Source organism: Lepidochelys kempii, chromosome 2, assembly GCF_965140285.1.
Source record: "Lepidochelys kempii isolate rLepKem1 chromosome 2, rLepKem1.hap1, whole genome shotgun sequence".
Classification (NCBI taxonomy): domain Eukaryota; kingdom Metazoa; phylum Chordata; order Testudines; family Cheloniidae; genus Lepidochelys; species Lepidochelys kempii.
In genome coordinates, this window is record NC_136381.1 from 250,647,395 (window position 1) to 250,667,035 (window position 19,641).

At 39.5% G+C, this 19,641-nt stretch overlaps 1 protein-coding gene across 3 annotated transcripts in view; it reads left to right on the top strand.

Moving 5' to 3' along the window:
- PTPRN2 (protein tyrosine phosphatase receptor type N2) overlaps positions 1-12,420 on the top strand; it is a 1,057,407-nt gene extending 1,044,987 nt beyond the window's left edge. For all 3 annotated transcript variants that reach the window (XM_073334545.2, XM_073334547.2, XM_073334546.2), the window contains 2 exons: positions 3,758-3,831; positions 10,636-12,420. In XM_073334545.2, the coding sequence (XP_073190646.1) occupies positions 3,758-3,831; positions 10,636-10,707 (146 nt within the window). In that variant the 3' untranslated portion in view covers positions 10,708-12,420. The remainder of the gene's footprint in view (positions 1-3,757; positions 3,832-10,635) is intronic.
- The last annotated feature ends 7,221 nt before the right edge of the window (positions 12,421-19,641 follow it).

Genomic DNA, 19,641 nt, shown 5'->3' on the forward strand with positions numbered 1-19,641 from the left:
CAAACATTTAACCCTTTGGAGGCTGCTAATCAGGAGCGCCAGCTCCTTAGTGCCAATTCCTACATTGCTGCCCAGGGGAGGAGCAGGAGGTGGAGGAGGAGGGTTGACCCAAAACTTCAGAAACTGTTTCTCTCCTTGGGGCAAAATATAATTCAACTTGCGTCTTTTCATGTTTTCTCTCTGTTTAGGCTGCTAACATTTTTTGATGTGGGTTGTTTAACCGCTCACTGTAAATGCTTTGACCTTTTAAAAATTACCAAATGCCGGATTCTGCCCACTTTACTGCTATTGAGTATTGGTGTATGATGTGTGGTCCTGCTGAGTTCAGTGAGAGTCAGGTACTGCTCAGTGTAAATAGGGATGACAGAAGCTAAGGTGTATTCTGTAAAAATGCTTACAAATTCACCTCTCAGATTACTGCTGCTACTACGACAGCAGCTACTCAATCTCACAGTAAATTTTGCTCTTAGATACATTTAAAACAAACACAGAAATCTCTTATTAAAAGGCACCCTATGGCAAGCAGGGACCATATTTATTTCATGGAAGACCGTGGTTATGAGATAAAATGTAATCATAGGAGAAAAGTCAATTCTTTATCCAGTTTAGACATTGCCCTTTTAACTTTATTTCCTGAAGCCAATGGCATTATATGACAGAGGGATATGTGTTTTAGACAAGCAGGCACAAAACCTTACCTTATTGACATATTCTGCTTTCTCCTTTCCAGTTATCTGTGGCTGGATTTGAGCCAGTACTTTTTACCCTTTCCTATACAATATACATTGTTTCCACAGACAGCATACTGGTATTTTTATCTGTTGGTAGAGGGGATGGGTTAATGGCCTAAGCAAAACATTTGCAATATTTAGGTGTCCTTGGAGTCATAGGTTCAAGTCCTGATAGGGCTGACTCAGCTCTTCCTTTTTCCACTATAGATAAATTGAGTTACCTGTACCTTGTGTGTGAGCCGTTCAGATGAGAACTATAAAAATGAGCAGTCTTTTCAGCTCTGTGTGGATGTGAAGGTTTCCATGGCAGCACACTGTGTATGGATTTTGACCTAGTGTCCCTAGATAAGATTTCCCTTTCTCCAACTACAATGCCTCCTTTCCCAGGGATGTCTGCATAGCAGTGATGCTGTATATAAAGTGCTTTTGTGTGCTCCAGGATGAAAAATGCGGTCTATTATGTCACTGTTCTGCACTTCCAGGTGGAAATGGAAAACCTCAAAGTGATGAAGACCATGAATTTATGCCATGTGTGCCACTAAAGCAATTAGGAAGACATAGTCAAATAGACACAAGGAAGTTAGACATCCAACTCCCCTTGATTCTGAATGTGAGTTGGGTGTTTATGCCTTTGAAAATCTCCTCCTTAGTCTAGAATTGTGACTTAAGCTATTCCATAGACCAACACACAATATGAAGTGAGCTGTAGCTCACGAAAGCTTATGCTCAGATAAATTCGTTAGTCTCTAAGGTGTCACAAGTCCTCCTTTTCTTTTTGTGAATACAGACTAACATGGCTGGTACTCTGAAACCACACAATATAGTGGAGCTTATGTAATATGCTACCAATCTGGCATATTTAGAATAGAAAAAGCCCTTATCACACTGCGTTTCATTAGAGGAATAGTGAGATATGTTTATTTTGGGTTTGGTACAATGAGGGAATAGATGTGAAAGGTGTGATAGTGTTTGGGAGGGAGGAGGTTTGCTCATGTAGAGAGAAACTACCAGGGTTACCTCTTGCCATAGATCTCATCTTCTGCTCCGAATTTTCTTGTTCCACGCATTTTCTTTCAAAGCAGCAGCCCAATTTTGCAGCACTATGTTCAGTTGATTAGTCTCTTGGGGCATTTATGTAGGCCCCATTACCATAGTCTCTGAGCATTTCCCAGTCATGGTGGGGTTTTGGTTTTTTATTTTTATTTTTTTTCAAGAGCTGCAAAACATTTTCTCTTTTCTCCTATGCCTGTAAGGGTAGCTTGAGCAGGTAGTAATGTATTGGGGAATGCAAGTGGGTACCCTGTCTGATCTACCTTCATTATCTTCCCTCTTCCATCAGCTAACATAGTCTATGATTCGTAATGATTGATATGCTGAACGCCAAACGAAGTCAGATCTTCCAAGCACTTATGCTCAGATTCAGCAAAACACTTAAACACGAGCTTAACTTTAAAATCGCTAGTCCAGTGGTACTACTCAGGTGCTTAACTGCTTTGCTGAATCAGGACCTTATGACCAGACATCGTGCACACTAGCAGGGCTGTAGTCCTGTTGATGATCGTGTATTAGCACCCTGTTCAGCACCATAATCTGTACAATAGAAAGGAAGGAGCTCAGTGGCTTATTTAATGCACTTTTAAGTTTTTTTTGAATGTTGATTCTCAAGAGGTTTGAAAAATGTGTATTGTAAAATCAACTTTTGCCTGACATTGACATTTTCATAAAAGGGGGTATGGAAGTCTGCCTGAACATTGAACAGTATCATTGGGTTCCTGCGCAAACCTTTTCCCCCCCTTGGGTTACCTTGACATTTTAATCTTAATGCCTAGGCATGGAGGCTGCCATCCTTTATAAAAATTATAGGTGGGATTTTGAAAAAAGTACAGCATCAGCCTAACTCTTCCCCCACTGTAGCTAAAGGTGAAACTTTGAAAATCCCTCCTTCACTGTGTGGGTGTAGATTAAGTTACACTGTTCCCATTAAAATTAAATACTCAGATTGTTAAAAAGGTGCTCCTGTTCTGCAGACAAGGGCAACAGTTGTTTGTCGTTTTCTGTGGTGCAATCCTCACCTAAATTGATGCTTTCCATGGAAATTCTAGCTGCATCAGCTGTGGTTGAGATGTGATTTTATTATTTTATTATTTTATTTTATTTATTACACTTTTGTGAAGTGTCTTTCTTTTCTTTTGGGTTTTTGAGGAGATCTTTATTTTTGTCTTAAATATCTTCCTACTTTATCATCAAATATCTCATGTAAAGTCCCATGTAATATGTAGAGATCCCAGGTGGCAACCTTTGAGCTGTCCTTGCTATGCCCATTGTATAAATAAAGGTCTATTTCTGATACAGATACGGAAATGCTCATTTTCAGGAAGACGTTACAAAGTGATATATTTTCTTAGCTTTGGTGATTTGTTTTTAAAGATTTTCTTGGTATTTTCCCCACATTAAAACAAAATTAAACTGTTTGTTTTAAATTGCCTTTCTTGAGTGTTTTGAGTGTGAATTTTCCTGAAAGGGTGCTATTGAGGGGAACTGTGCGAGTGTCTCTCTTAAAGAGGATGTTCGTGCTGTTTATATTAGCATAAACCTGACTGCAGTTGGCTTTGAGACCTTTTTAAAATGTGATAGAACTGATAATGGTAAATGCTTAGAGCTTAAACCATGCATATCCCCTGCGCCGGCAATGGGGCAACTTACAGCAATAAGCATTGCCAGGATGGGCCTGTAGTTTCTAATAAATATGTTCTGCTGTTGGGAAGTATCTGTCTGGGCATCTCTTAAGAATTTGTTTTTCTCCGGGTTTTCTTGAATTAATGCTAATCAAAACTGCCTTTTCCTCTTATTTTTTTTTTCCTTTATGAACACAAAAATTGCAGCTGTCTGCCTAGTCTGCTGAGGGATGGATGTAATAATTTTCAATTGGACTGTTCGCCTAAAGGGAACCCGATAGCAGGAGATTGACAGATTCAGCATGTATTATCTTTTGCTCTGAACTCATCCCAGTTTGTGGTTTGTTACAGGTGCTAAAGAGATTGATATTGCTGCTACCCTGGAGCACTTGAGGGACCAGAGACCAGGCATGGTCCAGACAAAGGTACTGTCAATACATCCACTGGGATTTTAAATACATTAAAGGTATTTCACTGTAGTTATTTTCATGACAGAAGAGAAAGGGCATGACCTAATTTTACACAAGTCGCTAGCTGATTACGCTGGTTCCCTACCAACTGTGGCTTATTTATGCTGAAGATTTATCTAGGCTACTTTCTTTGATGTTTACTGCTCTTTTCTTGTAACATCTTCCACATCTATCTTGATTAACATATATGAAAGACAGTCAAGACAGCAATCTATAGTCTATTAAAGAAAATGCATGCTAAAAAAAAGTTCTTGCTCTAATCTTCAAGGGCAGATTATTTTCTTAGAGTATTTGCAGTTCAGTATCATGCGATATGTAAACCAAAGGTTCCAAATCACTTAAGACCATAACTGCTGCATTCAGTTTTTATGCTGAAAAAGTTTCAGCTTATAGGAAATGGTTCAGGAGGAAATCAAGCCCTTTTAAAGGGGAGTAACAGTACACAGGCCTGTTTCTGAAATAATGTGTTTTTCACACATGATGGTTGAAACCCTGTGCTTCCTCTTTAAACGCTTGCTGTCTGTTCTTTTATATACCTATTGCATGGTAGGCTATGTTTGTATCTTCTGGTGAAGTGCAATAAAATATCATTTAGTTGTTTAATGGGAACAATGTGCAACAGAGTCATCAATTTACAAAGAAAAGTGTTGTTATGTTTTGTTATGTTGTTATGCATCTCAAACTTGAAATTCATCTCTGCGCTGCTATAAGTAATGTTGATAAAAGATGGAAAAATACCTTGCGTTATCCTCACTTGCTGCTTGTTAAGAGCTGCAATGATGAAATTAAAGTGTGGTGTTGTATATGACATTGAGGAATCTCATTCACGATGGGGAGACCAACTAAATAGATATCTATACATGACATGGGCAGAAAATGGCATGGTTTTGTTGGTCCCCGTCTGGAGCTTACAATGTGGGTAGATGGACAACAAAGAGCAATGATATGACAGGGTCCCACGATTAAGTAGGTACTGATGGAAATACCTTCAACATATGGGAAGTGAAAGTTGCTGCTGGGTAGTTGTGGAACAGATGGTTTTCTGTACCAGACACTGTTTCATAACTTTTCTTGAGGAAGTAATGGATTCCTCCCAATCCCATTCATTTCTGTTCCATATCTAACCTGGGAAAACTGGTGTTGGAGAACTGTCAGGGATATTTTTGTGTCATTTCATCAGGTGGAGGCAGAATGATGCTTATTGGGTAGTTGAAGTTGTCCAATCTTTATCTGCAAGTGAGGTGCAAAGTACAGTAGAACCTCAGAGTTACAAACACCTCGTAAATGGAAGTTGTTCATAACTCTGAACAAAATATAGTGGTTGTTTCAAATGTTTACAACTGAACACTGACTTAATAAAGCTTTGAAACTTTGCAGAAGAAAAATGCTTTTAACTATCTTAATTTAAATGAAACAAGCACAGAAACAGTTTCCTTCCCTTGACAAATCTTTTTTTTAGATTTTCCCTTTTTTAGTAGTTTACATTTAACACAGTTCTGTACTGTACAGTATTTGCTTTTTTTCCATTTCTGTTCCCCGATTGCATACTTACAGTTCCAGATGAGGTGTGTGTGGTCAACCAGTCCGTTCGTAACTCTGGTTTAAATAACTCTGAAGTTCTAAAAAGAAAAGGAGTACTTGTGGCACCTTAGAGACTAACCAATTTATTTGAGCATGAGCTTTCGTGAGCTCATGCTCAAATAAATTGGTTAGTCTCTAAGGTGCCACAAGTACTCAGTTTCTTTTTGCGAATACAGACTAACACGGCTGTTACTCTGAAATCTGAAGTTCTACTGTATCACAAAGTCGTCTTCTACTCTAATTTTCAAATTTAGAAAAAGCAATAACATACAGAATCTAACTGATCATGTATTTGATTCCTATAGGAAATGTAAATCCTGACACATACTGTCAGGGCACCCCCTGTACATGTCAGTCTTTCTGTTGAATCCTTACTCTGGCGTTCCTTTCTATTGATATAGAAGGGTATGTTACCCTCAACAACAACAACAACAACAAAAGTTCCTAAACTACAGAGTAGGAAAATAGAATGTAAACTTCTCTGGGCTTGATCAGCTGATCACATGGAAATCTCACTGATAGTTACACTTCAGTATGGTGTTCTCCCCTTAAAATGTGTACCTGGAGAACCTTCATAAATAAAATTAATCTGATGCGTTGATCTAATATGAAATACTGCTCATCTTTCTTGTCTCTCCCTCCTCCATTATCATCTTCTCAGAACTGCCCAAAATCACTTATTCAAGCTAGCATATTGCAGATCGTAAATATCTGGTTACATGCCAGTGCTATGTTGTCCTCAGAGATTTATTTATTTATATTTAAACAAGCCCTTGTGCTTTCCCAGCTGAATACAAATAAGGAATATCAGGCTCTTGAAGTAATTTAAAACAATGGATTAAAAATCAGGTTAGAAATGCCAATTACAGAATGTCCCTAGGCAAATACGCACTGAGTTACTTCAGCAATGTCATTGCATTTCCAGCAGACAGTGCTCCACAGTTTCAATAATTGAATGATTTGTTAGCAACATATTGTCTATAAGAAACAATCTTTTATTCAAAAACACGGTATATAATAAACATATATAAAATGATCATTCTGTGTTTCTGATGGGTACAATGAAGGTTTTGTGGTTTTGTTTTTTCAGGGGGAATCACAAAATATTGTTGAAATGTCACATGTGACATGAAAGAGTAATGAATGAGTATATTCTTTTGGGATGAGAAAATTCTTTTTTCCTTTCTCTTTGCTGTCTCACATATAACACATAACCAGTAGTTTTCTTTCCAGTTTTTACTTGGAATCAAAATTAAACACAATTGTATTACGCTTTTTCTAAGATACTGGATTTATACTGCCCCTGCATTAGAGATAAAACCAAAATCCCTTTCCAGCTCTGATCTTTACCCCCAAGTTTGCCCATCCAGGTTCAGCTCTACTCATTCAGTCTTGTATTGAGCTGTAACACATGTTGATTGTAGCACAGCTGAATATAGATTAACAGAATGAGTCCCTTAAACATTGCTAAGAGTAAAGTTCATGTTATCTAGATGTAGGAGGTTATGCTTAAAGGTGTGGGGGAAGTAGGTTAGGTAGTTTTGCTCTCTAAAGATTAGCCATGGGCATCTGTGGAAGCTATAGCATTTTGAGTTCGCTGTGCCTGATAGACCTAGCCCTGTGCTGGGGAAACAGTGCTGCGCATCACTCGTACCATCCCTTTCACTGCAGTACGGTTGATTTTAACCCTAGATTCTCAGGAGTATGCTTGTCGGTTAAGTTGCCTCAGTAATTAAGGTCCGAATCCTCAGGTAGTATAACTTGGTGTAGCTCTATTGAAGTAATCTCCAAAGCTCCATCTCTGGCCCTTGGTCTTCACGTTCGGTTCTCCAGTAGCAAAGTAATTTGTTCTGAATAGGTACAATTATGTGCTTTGTTCACGTGTGCCCCTACAAATGCATGTCCAGGTGGAATGCCCTTTCTTGCTTCCCACTCTTGGCCTTCTGCTGCTCATGCTGCCCTCGTATGAATTCAGTGTGCTGTATCAGCACTAGCATCCCATTCCTGCTTCTCCTGGGTGGCCACCAGCACTTCAGATTTTACTTTAATCCAGGTAGACAAATCATATGTTGGCGGTTATGCCACAAGTCATGGGGTAGCTTCTGTATCTGAACATCATCCTTCCATGCGTAGCAATGGTAAGCCATCACTCTCTTGGGTTGATTGATAGCTAATACAAAATTGGAGGATCCAATCCTGAAGTTGCACGTGTGTGCTAGTTTGGCTATAGATGTTGCCAGGCTGACTGCACAACTCATGATCTCAGATGTATCTGAGAAATTATTCTAATCCTCCCACCCCATTCCTATCCACGAACTGTGTCCTTAGCTATCTCACGATAGGGTTTTCTAGTCAATGTAGGCATTGGCTCTACAATATATGGGGTGAGGGTGTAGAAGTCTGACACTGAAGTGATGAAGTACAAGTCATCTTGTATTCTTGGTGGAGTCTGAAATAGCCGGTTGAAACATTTTCAGTGTCATGAATTTTTGTTGAAATATGTTGTTTTGTCAAAACCCAAACATTTTGGGGGGGAGAGATAGAGATACTCATGTTCTTAGCCTGGTAGTTAGAGCACCTGGAAAGTGGAAGTCCAGTCAAATGCCTGAATCAGAGAGCTAGGATGAAAAATTCTGCTTTGAATCAGGGAGAACAGGGATTTGACCTTGCGTCTCCCACATCCTGACCACCAGGCTTCTGTCTCTCAGACATTTCGACATTTGCATCATCAGAGAAAATGAACATTTTGATACAATTCCATTTTTGTAAAAAGTTCAAAAGGTTTTGTTTTAGTTCCAGAGTGGAATGAAAACAAATTCGAAAACCTCGACAGTTGATATGAACCTGAATGGTCATCCTCCAGTTAGCTCTATTAGCTGTGACTTCTCCTAGCCTTCAATCCTTCCACCAGCTTTCCACGTGGGGTGGAGTATTGTGGGAGACAAAATGCAATTGCATATTGTCAAAGTCAGATTCACGACTCACTGAATTTGTCAGACCACTTTGTTTATTAGCAAAGCGCTTTGCCAATGCACCCAGATATATGTGAGCCTTCTGCAAAAGCTCAAGCTAACTTATTTATACAGATAAGCCAAAGCCAATTTAACATAGGAGACAAAAGGAAGCAGAAACTGACAAATATACATACATATCTTATTTGCATACTAATGTTTACCAGTCTCCTAGCTCAGTAGGAGCTCTGTTAATTAGTTTGAGGACCCATTGTCTCACACTCCTTAATGTTTCTCTTCCTGACAACTATATTTCAACAAACTCTTCAAGCAGCATTTCTTTAATGAATTATAATTTCAATATAATTCATTCTACTTTCACAATATCCTTAGTCCAATCTTCAGTAATCACCTTGGGGGCTGTCCATTTTCAGGGGCCATGAGCCTCTGCTGCATTGGCTCGTATAGTCTGTGGACTTCAAGCCCACTGTGCAGCACTTGTCACATAGTCAAAACCAGGGGGCTAGAGGATACCTGTATTTGGGACTTCCCTCACCTGTGGAGACAGATATTACCCTAACGAATGGAGATATTTGCAGTGGTGGTTCCAATCCATATTGTGCAGAACACATCTGAGCTATGGTCGTCACAGTCCTTCTCCAACAACCCTGGTTTTCTGGCCCAGTTCAGTTCTGTTCTGTTCTATGCAGGTTCTTAAACCATGCTCATTCCTGTGGTATCTGAGTGCAGCTGGCCTGCACATTCTTTCAGTTCTCCTCCTGCCTTCCCCCTTTGTTCCCAGTTCGTCCTCCCTTTCAAAGAGTGATCCTGAGAGCAGCCACAAGAAATGTCACCTGAAATATTGTAGGTTCAGAGTAACAGCCGTGTTAGTCTGTATTCGCAAAAAGAAAAGGAGTATTTGTGGTACCTTAGAGACTAACCAGTTTATTTGAGCATAAGCTTTCGTGAGCTACAGCTCACTTCATTATGCTCAAATAAATTGGTTAGTCTCTAAGGTGCCACAAGTACTCCTTTTCTTTTTGAAATACTGTATTTACTTGAACCTTTCCAGTGTCTGTTTGAAACTCTGGGGTGCGTTAGATTATTTGAAACATAAGCAAAATGTGAAATAAAACTTTAGAATACTTTGAGCAGATTCACTATTCATTCCGCACAACTCGTGACTCCTTTTTGTGTGAACAGACTGGACCGTCAAATATAAAAAGATTTTTAATGTAAAAAAAAAAAAAGTAGATGCAGATTCCAACATTTTAGTAAACTAAATTTCTTAGCAAAATAGTTTGCTTAGAAAATAGATACTAAAATGTCTCTCTGTCTCATAAACTGTCTTACTGTATCCCAGTGTCTTCACACCCACTAATCTTGAGGAAGTGAAACTTCTCTGTCCTTATCTGAGACTAGAATGTGCTAGGTGTGTGCTTTTTATAAGGCAGGTGTATATGCCTGCAGCCTTCCCACTTTTGGTTGTGATTTCATCTAATCTCTCAAGACCAGGTCACATCAGTATTTGGAAGGCAAATCTACAAAAATAATCCAGTACAGAACTGATTTTAGTAATTTTGGCAGTTGTGTTTACTGTAAAATCAGTAACAAAGAAAAGCTCCTTTCAGACAGATACTCCCATGTTTTTAAATGACAGGTAGTGATTGAAGAATGCTTGGTAATTTGTTCCAGGCACTGTGTGCTGAAAAATCAAAATGTTACAGTCCTTGTTTTCTTACAGTATGCATAATGTGAGGAAAGATTTACTGTAGTTGCTATCGTCTGGAAATGCTGGGTTAAGGAAGCGAAGGAGCCCTGTCTCCAGTGCCCCACCCATTCCCACACGTCAGTCATGGATATTTAACCAGTTTCATCTGTCAGATGGAAGTGGATAGTGATCAGTTGCTCACAAACCTTTCTGACCATGCAGTTGTATGTCATTGTATGCTAATATCCAGCTGTAATAACAAGTGCTTCTTGGTTTCTGCTATCTGCATTTTTCTCTGTTAAAATGACTGTGAGTTGTAAGATCCTGTCAAATGTTGTATATTGCACCAGTAATCTCAGAACATTTTGTTCCTTTCCATTGAAAAGTGCAGTTTATCTTGCATATTCATATTTTTAATAATATTTTGAGGATGCTTCACAAATGAATAGTGCGCCAGGCTTCCTTCCTGGAATGCTTTGTTTTATTATTCAGACTGTGTATTTGTTCTCTCTACAGGAGCAGTTTGAGTTTGCATTGACAGCGGTTGCAGAGGAAGTGAATGCAATACTCAAGTCACTTCCACAATGAGCGGTTCCATCTCCTTGAGGTTCCCTGAGGATCCATCGCTCATTTCCTTATTCTCAGTCCCTGTGAATGTTTTTGGAAACCGTGACCTGACCTTAACTGTGTATCTTCTATTGTATCCACATAGTAATAGGGTCCTTACAAACTTCTATAGCCAGTAAAAGTTCAACAGTTAAAATGTGTATTCTGCTTCTGTTTCTTAAAATTTAAAAAAAGATACCTTGAAGCCTCGGATTAAGTGACAGAACAATCCATCTAATTCCTTTCACACCCTCAGAGCCCTGAATTTCACATTTTGAAAGCACACGTTCATGTTCTTAATAGCAAATATACAGTATTGTGGGTAATTAGTGCAGTCAATATAATCTCAGAAAACACAGTGTTCTGTTATATTTTATAACTTCTCAGAGGCTGAATAAGAAGAGCAGGGGGCCTGAAAAGGACCAGGATTGTTCTTACACAATACCAAGCAAGATCATGAAACAATGCTGTGTGTGTTAGTAAACACAGGTCTGGCCTCTTGCATAAGGAGGCTGCGCCTTTTCATGCTGGGCTTTGGCAAGCGAATGTTTTCTTAACTGTTGTTTACTTTTCAGCTTTGTGCAATGAATGGGAGAAAATCTGAGCTATAAGTAAATAGGCCTGCACAGTTGTCACAACTGCAGAGAACAAGTCGGTCACATTAATGGGAACCCAATGTATAAAGAGCACAACAACACTACTTATGTACCACTGGCCTGGTAGAAAAGAAGTGGGATAGTCTAACCTCAAGAAGTGAGTTGTAGGCCCCAGATAGCAGCTGGATGAATGGCCTGAGCTGTTATGAAAGCAGATTTTTGATTTTATAGGATTACTGGGGAGAATGGGAGCTTCTTTATATTTTGGCATTATTTCCCCCCCCCACCCCCCACCCCCAAACAGTGTTGTTACCATTCTTTTTAGACCAGAAAGGATATTTCAGCAAATGCATTCCAGGCATTCCTGGCTGAAACAAAAGTTTTCAATCTACATTGTATGAATTTGTCTCCATCCAGACATTGGTTGCAGCTCTCTGCAATATTTCTGTTCTTTCCCCATTCTAAATGATACATATCATTTTAATTCATTATTATGGGATGAAGAAATGTAGGTAGAATTTCTAAGCTTCTTGTGCTCTAAATTCTTATACCTACTGTTGCAAAGTGATGCGAAAGTATGTCTGTAAATGATCCAGTGATGTAACTTTGTTTAAACACACCCACATTTTTCATTGTTTTATTTTTGGGGGGAAATTAAAACTGCTGATAGAAACACTTTGATTTATTCGAATGAGGGACTATGGGTAACATTTTCAAAAGTGAAGTGACTTAGGCTCCTAAGAGTAATTCCTTTTTGAAAATGGGACTTACGCCCTGTAGATGCTTTTGAAAATGTTACCTAACGTGGTTGTAGTTTCCAAGTTTATATTTTTTCAAAATTACTTGAAAGTGTTGTATGCTTATAATTGTGCCAGGTTAAGAGTTTGATTTCAGAATTGCAAAATATATCAATGGTTTTAATTTTGGGGTCTTTTGTAAATCTCTATTCAATGAATTGTTTAAAAAATAGCATTGCAGTTTTGCTAAAAGAGAGGTGACAGGCACCTGTTGGAATTAAATAACATGTTGCAATTTTGTGTTGTAGGTATGGATGTTGGTGATTTCTTCTTTTTGGTGATTAAAGAGTTATTTCAAAAAGCGCCAGACGTGTTACTTTTCTATGTATGTTTTTGTACACTCTTCTCAGTGTGTGCTGCTACTGCTTAATTTGTGCATCCCATTACCCTGGCAGCATAGAGCAGTTACTGCAGATGCCATCGTCCTCTTAAGTACACATACTGTATATTAAGCCACATGTTTATTTTATGGCGTAAGTATTTTAGAGCTTTCCTAGCAATAACTAAACAAACTAATGGGGTATGAATGAGAAAATTGCCTTTTTCATTTGATAATTTAGGTTTAACAGGACTCCTTTATTACTTTAGCTAACACAAAATTGCAGATCAGGGCAGAGTAAATCAGTTTGAACAATATCTGCCAGTGTTTGAATTAGATTTATTGTGGAGACAGTGTGACACGGCTTTCTGAAAATGTAGGTAGCTACATCCAAACCAACCTACCAAAATTCAAACTTGGTATATCCTAGCTCCCGTCTCGTGTTGCCAAATGGAATGGTCTCGCTGCAGGGATGCTGTGTTGTTACTGACTGACAACCCAAGGGGTGGTAGTTTTTAAGAGGGAAGATCCTTGCACTGTGATTCATTAATATTTTCCGAGCTCACTCTCCCCATACCCACTGCAAACCTGAGTGACAGTGGCAATCGTCAGTTCCTCTGGGTTTGTAAAGCACTTCTTGATGCTTTTCCAAACTGTTACAATTTCTGTTTGAAGTTCAAAAATCTCTTTCAACCTAATTCTTCTGCAAATATTTAATCATGATATGTATCAGGTTAATAACGTAAGGGTTATTCCAATCAATTCAGAAACAGCTACAGCAGGAATATGATTATCTATTAAATTCTATAGAATGGTTCAAAGTACAGAAGAGGATCATCTTTTCCATTAAATTCTATAGGTTTTCAGAGTACTTTCTATAGAATCCCATTTAAAACTCAATAGGTTTCATCCTGACTAAATACTATAGTACTTCTCCATAAGGTCAGAAAGTGATTATTACCTTGGAAGCAGGAAGCACCTTCCAGTAATCTAAAGACTATTGCACAGCATTACAAGGCCAAGAGATTTTCTGGCTTTCTTCTTCAGAGCGGTGCCAGACTTGCAGTATTCACTGTAAATAAGCAAACCCAGGGATCTTGCTTGTGTAGGTAGTGTTGGCCACTAATCTTCATAAAAGTTTGGATGAAAGAATCCTATTTCCCACAGTAATAATAAATATAGGGCCTATCAGCAAAATTCACTTTTATATCCCATCGGGTTAAATTGTGGTGTCATGTCATTTCATCTTCAGGTGAGATACAGAGCCATGAAAATATTAACCGATGCAACCTGGCATGTCAGAATGTAAAGAAGAATTTGGTTTTCAGATGAAGTTTATCCCTTTTGTAGCAGTTAACTTTATCTAAATGATTTTGCAGTGGGTTTTGTGCCTACATACCTGCCCTTTGCTTGGCTGCTGTCACCATTCAACAGTCCAGTTAGTAGCCTCGGTCTTGCATGTGCATTTTGAATCCACATGAGAAAGGGCTCTTCCTGATTCTGTTTCAGCAAAGTATCTGTCTCAAGCCAAATAAGATATTAGACATCACAACCCTTCCTTTTTGCAGTACTTTGTGAAGTAGCTTGATCGTCGTCAAACTGATGTCCAATATTGAAACTTGGGCTGGCACCTGACTCTTAGGAGGACTGGAATACATTGTGTGCATTAAATAGTGGCTTAGCTAATCTCATTGATAAAAACCAAATCTACAGATGCTGTTTGTGTGTTTGCATCTTTAATTGCTGTGGACCTAAAGCGTAATTGGAGAAGTGAAGAAAGGATTAAATTAACCCCAGTGCTGAGAGAGCACTACCTATTCATCGCTTTGAGAGGGCTGCCGTCTGGGTAAAGAGCCCAAGTTTTCCAAGTGTGCCACAGAGGGGACTCCATGCCAGCTCTGAATATGCAGACATGGGGGAAGTGAGGGCTGAAAGAGAGGCCACTAGATCCATGAGTATGTAGCTCCAATGGCTGGAAACACTTGCATAAAGAATGCAGAGGGGATGTAGCTGCTACTCCTGTCTGTATCCTGGGGAGACAGCAATGAAGTAGCAGCACAGTGCTCCCCTCTTCCCCCTGCCACCCCCCAGGTTTTATGTGGGAGATTTCATCCCCACCAGTCCCCATGTACCCAATTGCCTAAAGCCCAAGTACTCAGGGTGGAATCCTGGCACTACTGAAGTCAATAGGAGTTTTGCCATTGCCTTCACTGTGGTCAGAATTTCACCCATGAGCTTTATCCAGCAGTCCTGAATCTCACCCCAAGGGCCTGGTCCAGGACCACTGAAATCCAGTGGGTGTTCTTGGTGTTGGATTGGGGTCAGAAGGAATTTTAGCAGAGACTACAATATGCAAATGTAGTCCAACAGCAAGGAGAACAGCTTTTTCCATGCAGTGGTTATTAAAATACTTCTTTAAAAAAATCTGATTATACCTCTATCTCAAATGCATGCATAAAACAACCCCATCACATCCCATGAGGCAATGACAGCAATATACCTGTAATTTGTGGGTTTGTGCTTTATTAATCAAGTAGAACATTAATAATAAAAAACCCAACCCACTTTATAATTACTGGAGTAGACATTAATTTAAAAAGCTGTTTATTAGAAAAGAAAATTAATATTTGATTAGCTTTGTTACAGAACAGTGGCTGTCTTAACTTTTTTCTGCCTATTTATTTAAGAAACTCTTATGAAGCAGTTGTGATAATTCACTTTTTAAAATTGTACAGTTTCTATGATTTTTCTTTTTAAATGGGAGTACATTTTATAGATGTGATTGTTATATTTTTCTGTTATGACTACCTTGGACCTTTGAAAAAAATTTCCCCACCATGATGTAAAGAAAAAATACTGTTTATTTTTACAATAAACCAACAAAAATTTACAGAACTCTGGCATACTTACATACTGAATCCAGTTGAAGCATGACACTTTTTCCACTAGTCTTCATTTACCCACTTTAAAAATAAAATAAAATTACACCAGCAAGATCTTATTTGAAGATGGTCTTGTGCATGCTCATTGTACTGTATTTGATGGCACACATTGTTTTGTCTTCAGAAGTTTCTCTCTCGTGCTCATTGGAGTATAATAGATTCTTTATATGTATATAATAAAGACAAACAAAAAGATTATACGAAGTATTTTGTTCTACCTCTGTAAAAATCTCACTTGTGAATAAAGTGGCATTGTCTGTGAAGTACTGTGAACACGGCAATATAGTCTGGTGCCTTTTTGTACTTATGTGTAAGTTACTGGTTTTTTTGAGCAGCATTCTGTATATCTGGGACATTTGCACTTTGCCAACTGAGATCTGAAGTGTTATCTTGATAGGAGCCCATAGGGCTGCATCTAATTTACCCAAAATGTAGTAGGGCTGCCCTCAACTTTAATGTGAATGTATGGCTTGTAAAGACAGCCCGTTCCAGCAGAAGATTCTCCATCTTGAGCTGGGTGGAGGCTGCTCGGATTAAGGCAGAGAACTTAATTTGGCTCAGGAAAGAATCCAGAGACAGGGAAGGAAACTGATCAGCGGCATGGAAAGACATCTCATGTGAGGAGAGAGAAAAAAGATTAGGACTGTTTTCTGTAGAGACGAGACAAATCCGGAGTCATACAATAAGTGTATACGAAACAATGAATGCTACAGAAAAAGGTAGACTAGGCACTTCTATACAGGAGCAGAGAAATGCAAGGAGACTGAAAGGCAACAAATTTAAAGCTGCTACAAGTAAACGCCTTTTTACACAACACACGATGAACTTGTGGAATTCGTAGCCACAAGATGTCATTGATTGCAAGAGATTAGCAGGATTCAAAAATTATTTATTTGGGTAATGAGAACATCCACTGTTACATCAGGTAGGATTGACACAGAATAGACTAGACCGCCAAGATAACCAGTAAATGCCTGGGACAGAAAATAACTTCCCCATAGGCAAGCTTTTCCATAATTGTCCATTATGAGGAGTCTTGTAAATTCCCCTGAAACCTCTGGTACTGGCCATAATCAGAAACAGGATATGGGACTAGATGGAGCATGGGTCTGACTCGGGATGGCAATTTTCATGTCCCTAAATTGTGTGTTGTATTTGGTTGTCCTTTGAGGAAGAAGAATCAAAATACTTTGGTTTGTCCCCTAAAATAACCATAAAAATGTTAATGTGCAGAAAGTTGGAAGGCTATTGTTCCTCATCAGAAGGGTCTTGTTTTACATTCTCTCCCCTTGTTTATGTAGTTGTGTGTTTTAATATCTGCAGTTTTTTCAGTGTAGGAAGGTGACTTTCATCTTGGAAACAACATACATGCACCATTATAGCTATTTTCCTTGTGGTGTAATTTAGCAGCTCTTTCATCTGCAATATAGTTTTCTAAAGCCTTTGGTGACATCAGCTGGAGGACAAAAACAGAAGTGCATTTAACTGTCTGACTACCGGAGCATTCTACACCTCCGAGGTAAGCAAGAAGCTTACACGTATACAGCTTCATTTGCTGTGAAATGTTTGCACTGATTTCATGTTACACACATTTTGACATGGGCCAGATGGTGTAAATCAGCATTGCTTTTCTTTACATCCATAGATCTGACGCATAAACTATTTTGAGAATTGTGTAACTGGTTATGGTGGGGATTGAAGAAGAACTTGGGATGGGGCTCTATAAACAGTGTTTATAAAGTGTGAATTGCAGCAGTAATGTAAAACATCCCTAGCACAGAGGTACTAATCAGACTGGCATAATGTAGCTGCTCTGTTGTCGTACCACATTGCTGATGTTTTCCATTGTTAGACTATGGCCACTATCACAGCATTGTGTGTTCTAATTGTACTATCCAGACGATAATAAACGTGCCCCCTTTTTGATTCAGATGATCACGGGTTTGTAGCAGTGCTTTCAGTCACGGCCTCAGAAGTGTCCTGTGTATACAAGGGAGCTTTGTAGTTGAATACAAAACCCTGGCTTTATTTTTAAAACTTACTTCAGGTGAGGGCTGCTGAGCCATGGCGTGTTTGTGCTGCAGGCGGAACCAATCTGCCAATTGTTGACCCCGGGAAAGGTGTAATGTTTATGCTCAGTCCATCGGTGGGACTGGGACATCTCATGCTTGGGCCAAATTCATCCCCAGTGTGAATCTTTTGGCTTCAGTGCAGTTACACCAAAGATGAATTTGGTCCATTGCGTAAGCATCCATTGTGACAGCAACATCTGAATCCTCCTCACAGGCAGATAAAACTAGCAATTCAGGAGACGGGGATATAATTGAGAGGAAGGATGCTCTAGGGCATTAGGCTGACAAATGGTTTCAATTCCCTGCTCTGCCTCAGATTTCTTGTGTGACCTTGGGCAAGTCAGTCTCTTTGTGCTTCAGTTCCCATCTGTGAAATGGGGCCAATAGCACCTCTCTACCTCACAGAGATGTTGAGAATAACTGCATTGAAGATTGTGAAGTGCTCAGATACTATGGTAAGGGGGAGGCACATCAGTGACCTTTGATATTCTAGCTTCTCTGTCCAGATAGCTGTTTTTACATACATCTCAGCTGGGCAAGCCCAATAGGCACAATGGATTTCCAAGGTGGGGCACATTTTCACCCCTACCACTGTCATTACTGCCATTATACAGTGGTCTTGTGCTAACTTCTTGCCAGAGAGAAGTTGATCTAGGGAAGAGATTTAGGTTTGTTGGCCTTGTGCAGCATGCTCAGGAGAGGCTATATACCACGTGTCTTGCAGTTTTAGTAGCCCTCGCTCTCTATTTCATGGAAGAAAATGAGTAAGATCCTTTGCAGCTGAAGCTACAAGTCCAGGAGGTACCATGGTGACAGGAGAAAAGGCATGCCTGGAGACTTGGATTGATGTTGGGCAACAGTTACCTGCACTGTGCATGTGACAACCTGTGGCTGTGCAGCCTGGGAGAGGAGGTGCTGTGGCTTTCTAGCCTGAGGAAAAGTGACCAAAAGCAAGGCCTTTAGCTTTTTGACTTTATGTAAAACGACAGAATAACATTGTCCTCAGGCCCTCATCTCTAAATGCAGCATCCATTTCCTTTAGGTAGGAAAACCACTGCTTTTTCCAACACATTTCTCTGTTTTCCAAGTTACAAAGTTTGTCCCAACACAACATCGTAAATTAAAATCTTGCATGTGGATGAGCAAGAGTGCTCCAGCCTAGTCACTATTAAATCAGTAGCTATGGCTGCCATTGACCAGTTTGAAGGGCGGTGACCAAACTGGATCCACAGCTACTGGATCCTGATAAAGACATCACAGATTCCAAAAATGAAACCATTGTTCTTGCCTGTGGCTGGAAGGAAATAAGCCTTTTGCAGAGGGTTCCTTTGCTTTTTGCTTATGTCTGTATTTTGTTTAAAGGAGCAGAAATATAAATTCATCCTTGAAGGAAAATTCTGGAGTTGTAGTGTTGCTTCTTGGAGGCTGCAAAAATTAACATAGGTGACCTGTTTGGTACACTTATTCATGGCTGCATGTGTCTGGAACCAAGTCCTGAAGAGGATTGACCAGTAAGATAAGCTGCTTAGTTTGGACTACCAGGATGTACCATGCAGGATAAGCCCTTCTCATTGCTGATTCCCTATCTTGTTGGCACCAGCTCTATTTTTTGCAATATGTGGATCCCATGGCTTTTTAAAAATAAGATCTCACATTCATGAAAGCAGACAGTGATCTGACCTTGATTCCCTTGAATGCTCAGGTACCAAGTTTGGGGATAACAGCATTCATGTGATGTGAATGATGGCACATTCCTGTCTCTCTCACGCTTTCATTGCAAGTCTCCCAGCGAGATTAACCTCTCCATACTGTTTCAGAGTGGCAGCCCTGTTAGTCTGTAGCAGCAAAAACAACAAGGAATCCTTGTGGCACCTTAGAGACTAACAAATTTATTGGGCATAAGCTTTCATGGGCTAGAATGAAGTGGCTTCTAGCCCTCGATAGCTTATGCCCAAATAAATTTGTTAGTCTCTTAGGTGCCATAAGGACTCCTCATTGTTTTTTCTCCATACTGTGTTCTTAGGTGACCAAGAGCCCATTTTCACTTCTGTCAGAAGGATGTGTGCCTAGTCTGTCATCCCTGTGTTCCTGAGTCCTCCCTGCATCGTGTGTTGTGCTGACACTAGGTTTACAATGGTTTAGACATGGAGAAAACTTGGAACCCTTGCTGTGTCAGACCCTTGCTTCCCT